Below are 11,734 nucleotides of genomic sequence, written 5' to 3'. Positions count from 1 at the left end.
CAGTAACACACACACATCAACAACAGGTTTTGTTCAGTTTCCATCAACTAAATCCATTTAAAAGATTTCAGTTAACCTGGGGCATTAACTGAAAACACTTGCTCAAGGTGCTACACAGTGGGACTGAACCCAGAACCATGTGGTTGAGAAATAAACTCACCACACAGCTGTGCTTGTGACACTAATTAAAATAAATGTATATCTTTTAGCTTTCACTCGTTTTAGTCTTTAGACTGTGGTCATGCTGGGGCACCAGTATTTGTTTTAGTCAACTGAAAATGACCCCAGTACTTTTTTTTAAAACCTGGTACTTACTCTATTGGTCTCTTTTGCTGAACTGCTAAGTTACAAGAACATAAACACACCAACACCGGTTGTCAATCGGTGGTAGGGGACAAATACAGACACAAAGACACACACGATGGTTTTCTTTCAGTTTCTGTCTACCAAATCCACTCACAAGGCCTTGGTCGGCCCAGGGCAATAGTAGAAGACACTTGTCCGAGGTGCCATGCAGTGGGACTAACCTAAAACTATGTGGTTGGGAAGTAAGCTTCTTACCACACAGCATGATTTAAAAATAAAAATGCTAGTTAATGTGTTACAACGTCAATTCTAAAGAGTCAAATGTGACAACATAGTAGTGAAGCAGAAAAATAGGAATTTATTTCCTATTACATTCCAAAAACCTTCAGTTAGTCTGAAACAAATGTTTTGCAACAGAAGACAACTCGAAATATCCATTTGATATAATGAAATATCTTCTGGCGTTAGTTCTAGACCTCTGCACACTAAGTTCCAATTGAGGTCAACTTTGCTTTCTTATCCTTCCAGAGTCAATAAAAGAATCCAACTATGGGTGTGGACTGGCAAAATTGTTAGAACATCAGACAAGATATGCCTGGCAGTATTTGTTTGGGCACTCTGTGCACCGAGTTCTTGGTTCAATCGACTGCTTGCTTTAGCACTATGAGTGTTTTTAACAGTGTCCACTCCCTTTGCAAGCATTTGGGTTGGGCCTCCAATTTGAGGATATCTTTCTCTTTTCCTTCCAACAGTTCAGGAGGAGTCATCAAAAAGCCTTCCCTTCTTTGAGCAGTACAAAAAACTCCAAAACACAGGACTTCTTATGGGCTGGTTTAGTTTGTCAATAAGATAATGTCTGTGAGATCTAATGGCCCTATAAATGTTGATTTCCACTGACCATCTTACACACAGACACAAACATGTGAAAAACAAAATATATACATCAGCGTACCTCAGTTGTAGATTTACTGTCTCCAAGAACTGGAAGTAACAGATTAATGACATCCTCTCGGTTGGAACCAGCATAAGCTAAACCCAATCTGGCAAAAGAAAAAAAAAAAAAAAATTATCATTTGACAAAAGAAAAAAAAGGAAACCCTCCTTTTGACTAAGAACAGCACCAAATTTTGCAAGAGAATAGGAATATAGCAGATTGAATCATTAAAATACTGGTGTTTATTTTGTGAATTATTTTGTGTTGGGTGAAAAACAAAAAGAATTCCTGAACAAATACTTGGTCCCACATGCTACAGTTTATCAGTGAACAAATAACAACAAAATATTTAATGAAGTCTATGCAATGAATTTGTTTCTAAAATTTAAATTTCTTGACTACAAAATAAAATAGCAAAGAATATATATACAAAAAACAATTCTAGACTTAAAGGATTAACAATATTCAACATTATAAGTTCTAATGTGAGAGAAATAAAGCAACAGTGAGCCCATTGCTCTATTTCTCTTTTAAATTGCTACTTATAATTGTAATATCATTTATATTATAATCTTGATGGCTAATTTATGATGTGAAAACTGAAATATATATTACCCAACAATTGAACCAATACGCATGATCAATTTTGAATCAAGAACATAATCATTTAAAAGAGCTCGAGCTGGGTCACATTCATGGCGTACACCTGAGCTTACAATACCACAAGCTAGAAGGGCACCAGCCTGAAAGAAAAAGAAACAACAATCTTTATTATAGTTCTGCTTGTACATTTGTTCACATAATACACTTTAGGGGAGTGGGGATGAGAGCAAGAAGGAAGGGAGTGTGTGAGTAAGAGAGAGAGAGAGTGAGAAGCAGATAGCCAGCTGATGCATTAAGCTATCATGTGGTTAGTGGAAGTGAGAGGTGAAGAGTAAGAGAAAGAGAGAAATGTTAATGACATGAAGAGGGGAATTACATGGTTAAAAATTTTGTTGAAGTAAGAGTTAGAGAGAAAAAGACAGAGAGGGAAATATAAAGTGTTTAGCAGAAGGAAATTTAAAAATCATACAATGTTACTTTAATGAAGCAAAACAACTTAGCAAAATAGCCATGGATGTTATTCTTTTCATTTGCAATGGAATTGAAACTAATCATGTAAAATAATTAAGATAAAGTATTGAATAGTAAGGAATATTCAATTTGCGGGTGGCACGTAAAAGCACCTACTACACTCTCGGAGTGGTTGGCGTTAGGAAGGGCATCCAGCTGTAGAAACTCTGCCAAATCAGATTGGAGCCTGGTGTAGCCATCTGGTTCACCAGTCCTCAGTCAAATCGTCCAACCCATGCTAGCATTGAAAGCAGACGTTAAACGACGACGACGATGATGATGATGATCTTAAGGCGGCGAGCTGGCAGAAATGTTAGCATGCCGGGCGAAATGCTTAGCTGTATTTCGTCTGTCTTTACGCTCTGAGTTCAAATTCTGTCGAAATCGACTTTGCTTTTCATCCTTTAGTGGGGGTCAATAAATTAAGTACCAGTTGTGTACTGGGTCGATCTTATCAGCTAACCCCTCCCCCAAAATTTCAGGCCTTGTGCCTAGATTAGAAAAGAATTATATATTGATCTTGCAGTTTCAATAGAATTACATACTAACGAATAATATGTGTATTAAGAATTGTGTAGATTGTTATTGTATATTTTTGTATCATTTATTGCACGGGCAACAAGATTTATATGCAATAAAAGTGCAAATTATCTTTTCTTTTTAAATAGCTCCTCTTCACTTTTTTTGTTTCTATGGAATCTCCACAGGTCCTGCTAGTTATTGCTTTTATTATCATTATTATTATTATCCTGTTGAGGTCGACTTTCCCTTTCCTCTGTTCTGGGTTGATAAAGTACCAACTACTTCACAGTGAGGACTGGATGCTTTTTATGTGGCAATGAAAGACATTTATAATCTTCATGTGACTGGTTATGGGCATAGCCTTCACTTCAGACTAAAAAAGATATTCCTTGTTTCACAAATAAAAGAAAAAAGTACTTAATACACATTGTACAGTGTAATTATTTATGCACAGATGGTCTTCTATGTCACTGCTATCTTCTGCTCTTTGCATTCATCAGGGTGAATTAAAAATTTACCAAAACGAATGCAAAAAATAGCAGGAAACTGCAGTGATTGAGTGAAGCACCAGCTGAGTATATATATTTACAGCAATAAGAGAAATAAAAAGAACGCACAGAAACATTTGTTGATAACCATACCTTAATATTATCTTCATGTGAATAGAGGTACTTATCAATCTTACTGAGGCCACCATCTAAATCCCAGAGAAGAATCAGCCCAAGGGATGCAGTAGCACTCAACATACCTGTTAACAAAGAATATAAAACCAAGCTTATATAAGTTGCTAGTTCAGTGAAATGCATTATGCAATCAAGGTGTTTCATAGGAAATGTAAGTCAAAATGTTGTTAGTCAAAGAGTGGAACTAGGTCAAGGAGTAGGTTTAATGACAACATAACTGTTACCTGTTATTAATACAACAATTAACACAATCAAATTGATGTTGATACTATCCTTAATGAAAATAATGCAACAGATCTAAATCATTTTTTTTTTTCTCTACAGAGATTCTGTGTTACAGAATCAAGAGAACAACAAAGTGCCTTGCAGTATTTAGTTATGTTCCTTTTTATTCTGAGTTTAAATCCCACGTAGGTTGACTTTGTTTTTCATCCTTTAGAGATTGATAAAATAAGTAGCAGTCAAGTATCAAAATCACTATAGAAGATGCAATCAGAAACCGCTATGAAGTGACTGAAACAACAATGTCTCCTCTTTTTGATCTCACTTATAATTCCAATGGAGTTCACTTTGTCATTCCTCCAGGATCAAATTAAATAGGTATCAGTCATATACTGGGGTCAATCCAAATGACAATGTCATTCCTCATCATTCATAAACTTATGGCTGACTACTAATTTTGTGAACACTTCCAAGAAACATGAAAACATCCTGAATTATTAATTTAATAAAACAAGTGTTTGGATTTTTGCTGATAAAGAATTGGATTTTCTTGACTTCTACAATTACATAAAAAAGAGAGTTTATACTAATAACTAACAAACATGAACAAAATAGCCATGTGAACAGTTCTTAACTTTGTGAAAAGATAACTGCTCAGGGTCAAAATATTTTCTGGCCTTGAAGCTGCAATACAGTCCAGTTCATGTGATGAATGTGTGAGTCACTTGATAACAGATAAATCTGCTCTTTGGAAACTGTACTAGTCGATCACTAATGAATTTTACAGGGAAGGCAGCTATATATTCTCTAGCATGCTAACTTGAAGCAAGTAGGATTAAATGTCTAATCCAGAGACAAAGAAATACATACAGTAGTGTCTATTTATTCATTTAAAACTTTATCCCTTAATATATAAAATACCAAGTCATGTTGAGCTAACAACAGTGTATGGATGACTGAAAGAAAAGATGAGTAGGAACACATGAAGGCAAATATTGGAATGATGAAACTGACGGCAAGTCACCATGTGCACTTTGCAGCAAGGGTGTTAGAGTGAATTCTCCATTAAATATAAAATACATACTGAGTGGCTTCTTTGAAAATGTAGTGGTGTTAGACGGTTATTAATTGATGTAGCAGCTCTGTTTAAATGTAGGGTGTGTATGAAGGGAACTACAGATAGCGGTAATGTGGAGATTGATCTTAGAAATGGCATAGGGATGGAAGGTGTCAAAAAACGTTGTTGTATAGGTGACAGGTTGAATGGAAAGGGTAGATCAGACTTGCCAATACTGGTTAGAGTAAGATGCACATGGAAGATGATTCAGCAACAGAACGGTGTATTAATGAGGAAGAGATGATGTCAATGAAACTGAAAGGAAAGGTGGTGCTGCATGTTTTCAGAAGTATTATGATTTAGGAGAATGAGACATAGATATTGAATAAGGAGTAGCAGAGAAGGTTGGAAGAGTAGATAAGAGTTTGACAGGTGAGTGGAGTATCACTGAGTAAAAGACAGGCAATGGGTTGCAAAGAATGATGGGAATGGAGCCAGTGATGGTTGCTATGAACAACAACAGAATGAGATGGATGGATCACTTGCTGACGGAGGATAAAATTGATTATATGAGAGAAGTGATGGAAATGAATGTGGAATGAAATAGAGGAAAAAGAAGACCAAGAGTAGTTGGTAAGAGATGTAGAGAACAGAGCAAAAAGCAGAAAACTATCATGAAGCCACAATTATTGCTAAGTTATGTGTCAAGTTTATCTTTTGTTGGTTGATGTCCTGCTTTTTGTCCACACAGGACAGAGAAAGTAGTAGCTGTGCTGAAGGAGGTGAAAGAGAGAGAAGTAAAGGAGTAATTTGAGGGGTAGTTGTAATTAAATAACAGTGATGTAGACACTGAGAGAGAGAGAGAGTGGGGAGAGGCATTAAGAGATGAAGAAAGTGGGCAGAGGCAGAATCACATTTCATTTAGATAAAAAAACAGAAAAGAAATAAGTCAGTGGTGATAACGAAGGAGAGTGAGTGAAGTTAAAAAGCGTAAGAATAACAATTGAAAGAAGACAAAATCAAAAGAAATGGAGCCAGCCTTGAAGCAAAAAAAAAAACATTGAAGATTATTAAAAGGAAGCTGAAATAAACAGTATTATTTTTTTTTTTGGTGAAGTATGAAGTAAGTAAACAGGTAAGCAAACAACTGTTAATTACTTACCAATATCTTTATTCTTGTTAAGCCATTCGTTACCTTCCATGATAAGTTTGTCCTTGCCAAAGGCAGCATTAACAAATCCATTAACAAATGAGGCAGCCAAATTTTGCCGGGCTGAATCAACATTACCGGATCCAATAGTTGTCCCTGTAAAACGGGTGGCAAATTAAACTTTTAATAAAAATAAATGAATCAGACTGGCAGGAACTAGTAAAGGAGTAAGTACAGGATAAATAAAGCAACTGTAACTTTGTAAGTGATGAACTAAAGTTACTAAAAGTGTGTGTCTGTGGTGCTCCATGTTTCTTTTAATAAATTTTAAATATAACAAAGAGTTTAGTAAAATAATTTAATTATCATTAAGCTAGTGTTAGGAACATAAATTACGAGTAAGGTTTGGTGGAAAATTTTAATTTAGAACTTTTGAAAACAAGACATTTGTATTAAAGAGCCATAGGCAGTTTCAGCCGGGTTGATATCAAAAGCATTAAACTGTTAAAATATATACTTTTACATCCATTTTCTTGCTGATATGGGTCAGAGGGAGACTTGTTGAGTCTGTATTTTATCACCAGATACCCTTCCTGTCACTGACCCATACCTATTTGTCAAGTAAAGAAATTTTCTTTATTATTTCATCAATCGTTGAAAGCACAGACCTGCTGGGAGTATTGTTTACAGGAAGTGTAAACATGAGATTATTGTTTGTGCTTGGACTACCACCCAAAGGTGTGGAATGTAAATATTCATGTGCAACACACACATTCAAACAGGTTTCCACACTACTTTTGTCTATCATAAGACATTAGTCAGCAGCACCAGGATACAGTAAAAGGCATTTGCATACAGTGACATGAAGTGGGATAGAACTTGAATCCACATGGTTAAGAAGCAAATTCCATATCAATACAGCCAAGTTTGTGTTAGTAATATGTGTGTTTGTAGCAAATATATAGTCAAATTCTCTATATATACATTAGTAACAGAGGCAGTATTAATACCACAAGTTAATATTTATCCCCACTTAAACATGGATGTTCTATTAGAACATACTATACTGCAGTAGTTACCATGAGAGAAACTCTCATATTAGCTTTTTGGTGCAAAATGTACTTGTTTATATTGCTATCAGGGAGATAAATCCCTGCTGGTACTGGCAATACTAAGTGGATATAAAAGTAGAGTTTGGAATAAAACTTTTGAGTATTCATGTACATAAAATATGGTTTGGATCTAATTACATCATTAAACTTTGTAAAACAAACAATACTATGAATGGTAAGTTGATTAAAATCAGTGTACATATATCAAGACAAGGGAAATAATCACTCAGACAGGTACAAACATATCTTTATCATCATTTTTACATCTGCTTTCCATGGTGGCATGAGTTGGATAGATTGTCACAGTTTGAATCACTTCCCATTGGAAGCTACTGTTCTCAAAGTCTAGGTGCTTGTATATGTTAGTTACCTTAGTTTCTATGACTGCAAGCCCTTCCTAATGCCAATCACTTTACAGAGTGTACTGGATGCATTTTCTCATTTTACTAACACAAGAGAGGTCAAATAGTCCTCGGTGAAACAGGACTAGTAGGACCTCATTACCCTATACTTACTCTGCTCAAATAGTCAACCACTTTATAGTGTGAACTGAAGAGGAAACAATATTGAAAAGCCAGAAATGGCATTCGATGGTATAGGAGAATAAATAACATCAAAAGAACAGAATGCGTGAGACAGAGGAAGGAACAACAGACAACTGAAATATGAAGGTAGTGTGAGGAGGACAGTGACTGGCAGTGACAGATGTAGCCAAAGGTAACAATGGTTGGGTGAAAAAGAAGAGCATGATGGAAAAAGTCAGATATTTTTGAATGTCAAGGATGGAGGAAAGGGAAGTGATTGGCAATAGCAGGTGGAAATGGTAGAGGTGGGTAATGAGATAAAGGTAATAAGGTGAGGGTTATGAAGGTGTTTGGCCAAGTGGCCAGGGCATTTAGCTCATGATGATAAGGTCATGAATTTCATTCTTGATGACACATTGTGTCCTTGAGCAAGACATTTCTTGTTGATCCAGTCAACAAAGCTGGCAAAAACAGGTTGAATCCGAAGTTAAAAGGGCCAGTTTTGCCACATTCTGTGTCACACTGAATCTCCCTGAGAACTACGTTAACCCTTTCGTTACCATATTTCTAACCAAATTACACCCCTTATGTGTTTCAATTAATTTCTAACATAATCATAAATTTAGGCTGGTTTCATTAAACAACTCTAACTTTTTTATTTATCAACATATTAATGTGATTTTTGGAAGATAAATTAACGAAAGGTTCTCAACCAATTCTATACCAATATTTTTGTCACAAAGTGACTTTAATTGCAGGTAAATTCAACAAAGTATAAAATTATTAAAATTTTTGTTCAAACATCGCTATAGAAAATGGGTTATTAGCTAATATTCAATTGGGTATACAACAAAATATTATTATAGAAGAGTTGTGCACATTACTGGATTTATTACTGTCTCTTTTGCCAGTATAAAATTAAAATCCAGAGCAGTATCCAGTATTTGATTCACAAATCTTTTCCAAACTTTGATCCCCCATTTTGTGCGCTTTCCTGGCATATACTGTTGAAAACGCACTCGGCCTTTATAGCCCACCATATCCTTATCTATAAACTGTTTTATATGTGCTTTGAACACAGTCAATGAGGGGTCTTATTTTAAATAAGGGATCAAAGTCTGGTTTTCCACGTACTGGTGTACTGCTCGTGTCTCTTACATGTAGATATTGAGTCAATTTTAAAAACCGTATCCTCGTCATTATACTTGAGACATATTCGTCGACAAAGGGTTCATCACTACTCCAGTAATTTGTTATTCTAGGTAACTTTCTAATGCCCATAATAATATTTATGGCAAAATATGCTTTAATTTCATTCAAGTTTATGAGAAACCTCAAACTATCCTTTTTTACGCTTTGTTTACATTTAGCGTAACGGTTTGTTTCCGCCGTAATCAATTCAAATAGGCACATCGGAAAAAGCAAAAAGAAATAGTCTAAAGCTTTACTCTCCTGGGTAAGACTGTAACTTGGTCCAGTTTCTTCAGAAAAATCACTGAAAGAAGGAGTTTTTAAATTTTCACTCCATTCAGGTACTAATTCATTCTCTTTATCGCTATCATCGGAGCTCTCGGATTCACTGCTTTCATTTTCGGAAAATGAAACCTCAGATTCATTATCAAATACCACGTGCTTTTTTTTTTCGGTTACGGAGTTAGATTTATCAAGGTCTTCAACGGAAAATCCTTCGAATTCTGACTCGCTGCTTGACAGAATAAAATTTGTAATCCATTTTTTTGTCAGGATTACAAATTTTGAAAACACAACAGGAACAAATTTGGAAAAAAATCTCCCAAAATTCACAAAATTAAAAAAAAACATGTTGATCGTCGTACAAAACTATAGCTGAACTGTTTACACAAATAATCAGGTGTTTTCACGAATGTACTAACGAGATTTGCTCAGATATTCTCATTTAAATATGAATAGGTGATTACGGGCGGTTTTGGGCGGCCTGGTCACATGAACCAAAATTTTTTTCGGGCGGCTTTGGGCGGTTTGGTAACGAAAGGGTTAAAGGTTTACATGTCTGTGGAGTGCTCAGCCACTTGCACGTTAATTTCATAAATAAGCAGGCTGTTTGGCTGTTCATATCAACTAGAACAACTGTGGTAACTGATGGAAAGGCAGGCCAGGTTAGGGTGGCTTATATAGAGGTATTTAAGAGGAGTGCGCTGGTTTGGAGCACACAGCACTTCCTTATGCAGCAGTCTTCTGCTATATGAATCATGTGCCCTCACCAATGCACCCTGCTGTCTTGTATACAACACCTGATTCCACAACACCCAGTTTTTCTCTCATTTTATCTGCACTCTAGTGTTCACACACAATAACATTACACACCCATCAGAGCATGCTTGTCTCATTTCTTTCTAGCCTTCACAACTCTTCTGCATTCAGAGTTCATGATTCACTATACAACGCAGCATCATATTTCTGTGACATGCACCATAAAATCTACCCTTCACTCTAAGGGAAATGACTTTGTTGCTAGTAGAGGCAACAGCTCCTTGAAATTTCTCCAAACCATAATTACCCTGGATGTTACTTTCTGAACAACATTCAACATTGCAAATTATGTCACAATTAAGTAACAGAAACTATTAATTACATTTAGCAAGCTAGCCAAGTATTTAAGAGTGTCTATTGCCAGTGCACTCTAGTGTATAGTGCTCCAGTGCAGATGTACATACACACACAGCAGGATTCTTCGAGTTTCTGCCTACAAAATTTCACTGAGAAGCTTTCAATCAATCTATAAATAATCTACCAGCATCCACACAGCAGCAATAAACCCCAGACCATGTGGTTCTGAAACTAACTTCTTCACCACAGAGCCATTCAATTAACGCCATTTAAAACAAAAGACACCCCAGAGCTATTTAATAGCAAGTTTTATAATGAAAATATCCAGCATTTTTTTTTGGGGGGGGGGGGGAAATTAAAAAATAAAATAAAAACTAGATGGATAAAGTGATATTAACTTACGATTACTTTCAGATGTAGTTTTATAGATATTTTCAGGTAACTTTGGTTCTAAAATATCTAACTGAAAAATAAAAAGTTAAAAGAGAAGATTTAAAAAAAAAAAAAAAAAAAAAAAAAAAAGGAGTTCACAAGACTTTTGAATACAATAATGATTTCTTAAATAGGCACACTTTTCAGAGATCTCAGAATATGAAATGAGTTGTGACAGTCATGCCTTTTTCAATGGCATTAGTGTAGTAGGTGAATTCAAATTAAGCAATGAAGATTTTGTTAAGAACCAATTGATTGGGCAATATGTTTTACAGACATTGCATTGAAAACTCTCTTTTGACTCCTAAGTTTCATCAATGTCTTCGTACACAACAAACTGTTATAGATGCCTTTGTATCTTAATTGATTTTATAAACTAAAAAGTTTCATGGAACTAACTGAAATGACAGGAATTTTTTTTATCTTTGGTATAACAAATTGATATCTGGACAGCAGTAAGCTTTTACAGATACTTAACATGAAATTTGTTTTAAAACCAATCTAACTACAAATAAACAAGGGTAAATTTTCATTTGAATATAAATGTACTAATAAGAGTGAATTCAATGTAGAAATATATAATTAATGCTCTAAAATAAATTTTGGTTATAATCTGTTGAGACATCATATAGATTTGATAAAATATAAGAGAAAGAGAGAGAATGTAAATCTGACAGTCATTTTTCTTATCTAGCTCTGATGCAACTGGCCCTTTTTGTAAACTCCCTGAAAAATATTCAGTTAATCAAAAGTCACTGACTTACCTCACTACCAAGGGCCAAGAAGTGACCATTCAAATGCGTATTAAACATAATATCCTTTATTTCTTCTAATTCTGGTGTGCCTTCATCAAGCTCCATATAAATTTGTTGTCGGCCAAGCATGTATGATAACTGTTTTTGCATTAACCTAAAAATATGAAAACAGGAGAAACGTTATTTATTCCTTACTGAGAAGAGATACAAAAACTCACTATACGAATAGCCTCAATTACAAAATAGGTATCATAATATTTTGGGTGATTATGTTGATGTACTTGTCCAAGTAGAACAGTAACTGAAGTTGCATACACCATACATGCACTTAAGGAGAC

At 35.1% G+C, this 11,734-nt stretch overlaps 1 protein-coding gene across 1 annotated transcript in view; it reads right to left on the bottom strand.

The window, feature by feature from the left end:
- The window catches only part of LOC106877936 (26S proteasome non-ATPase regulatory subunit 2), a 42,670-nt gene that overhangs the window by 17,285 nt on the left and 13,651 nt on the right, over positions 1–11,734 (bottom strand). The window contains exons 7-12 of the mRNA XM_089352195.1: positions 11,406–11,550; positions 10,612–10,672; positions 6,000–6,143; positions 3,517–3,623; positions 1,856–1,983; positions 1,259–1,346 (exon numbers count right to left, since the gene is read on the bottom strand). Coding sequence (XP_089208321.1) covers positions 1,259–1,346; positions 1,856–1,983; positions 3,517–3,623; positions 6,000–6,143; positions 10,612–10,672; positions 11,406–11,550 — 673 coding nt within the window. The remainder of the gene's footprint in view (positions 1–1,258; positions 1,347–1,855; positions 1,984–3,516; positions 3,624–5,999; positions 6,144–10,611; positions 10,673–11,405; positions 11,551–11,734) is intronic.

The sequence above is a fragment of the Octopus bimaculoides genome, chromosome 5, assembly GCF_046866305.1.
Source record: "Octopus bimaculoides isolate indiv1 chromosome 5, ASM4686630v1, whole genome shotgun sequence".
Classification (NCBI taxonomy): domain Eukaryota; kingdom Metazoa; phylum Mollusca; class Cephalopoda; order Octopoda; family Octopodidae; genus Octopus; species Octopus bimaculoides.
Note: the sequence above shows the minus strand (reverse complement) of the source record. Positions and strands in the feature narration are given on the sequence as shown.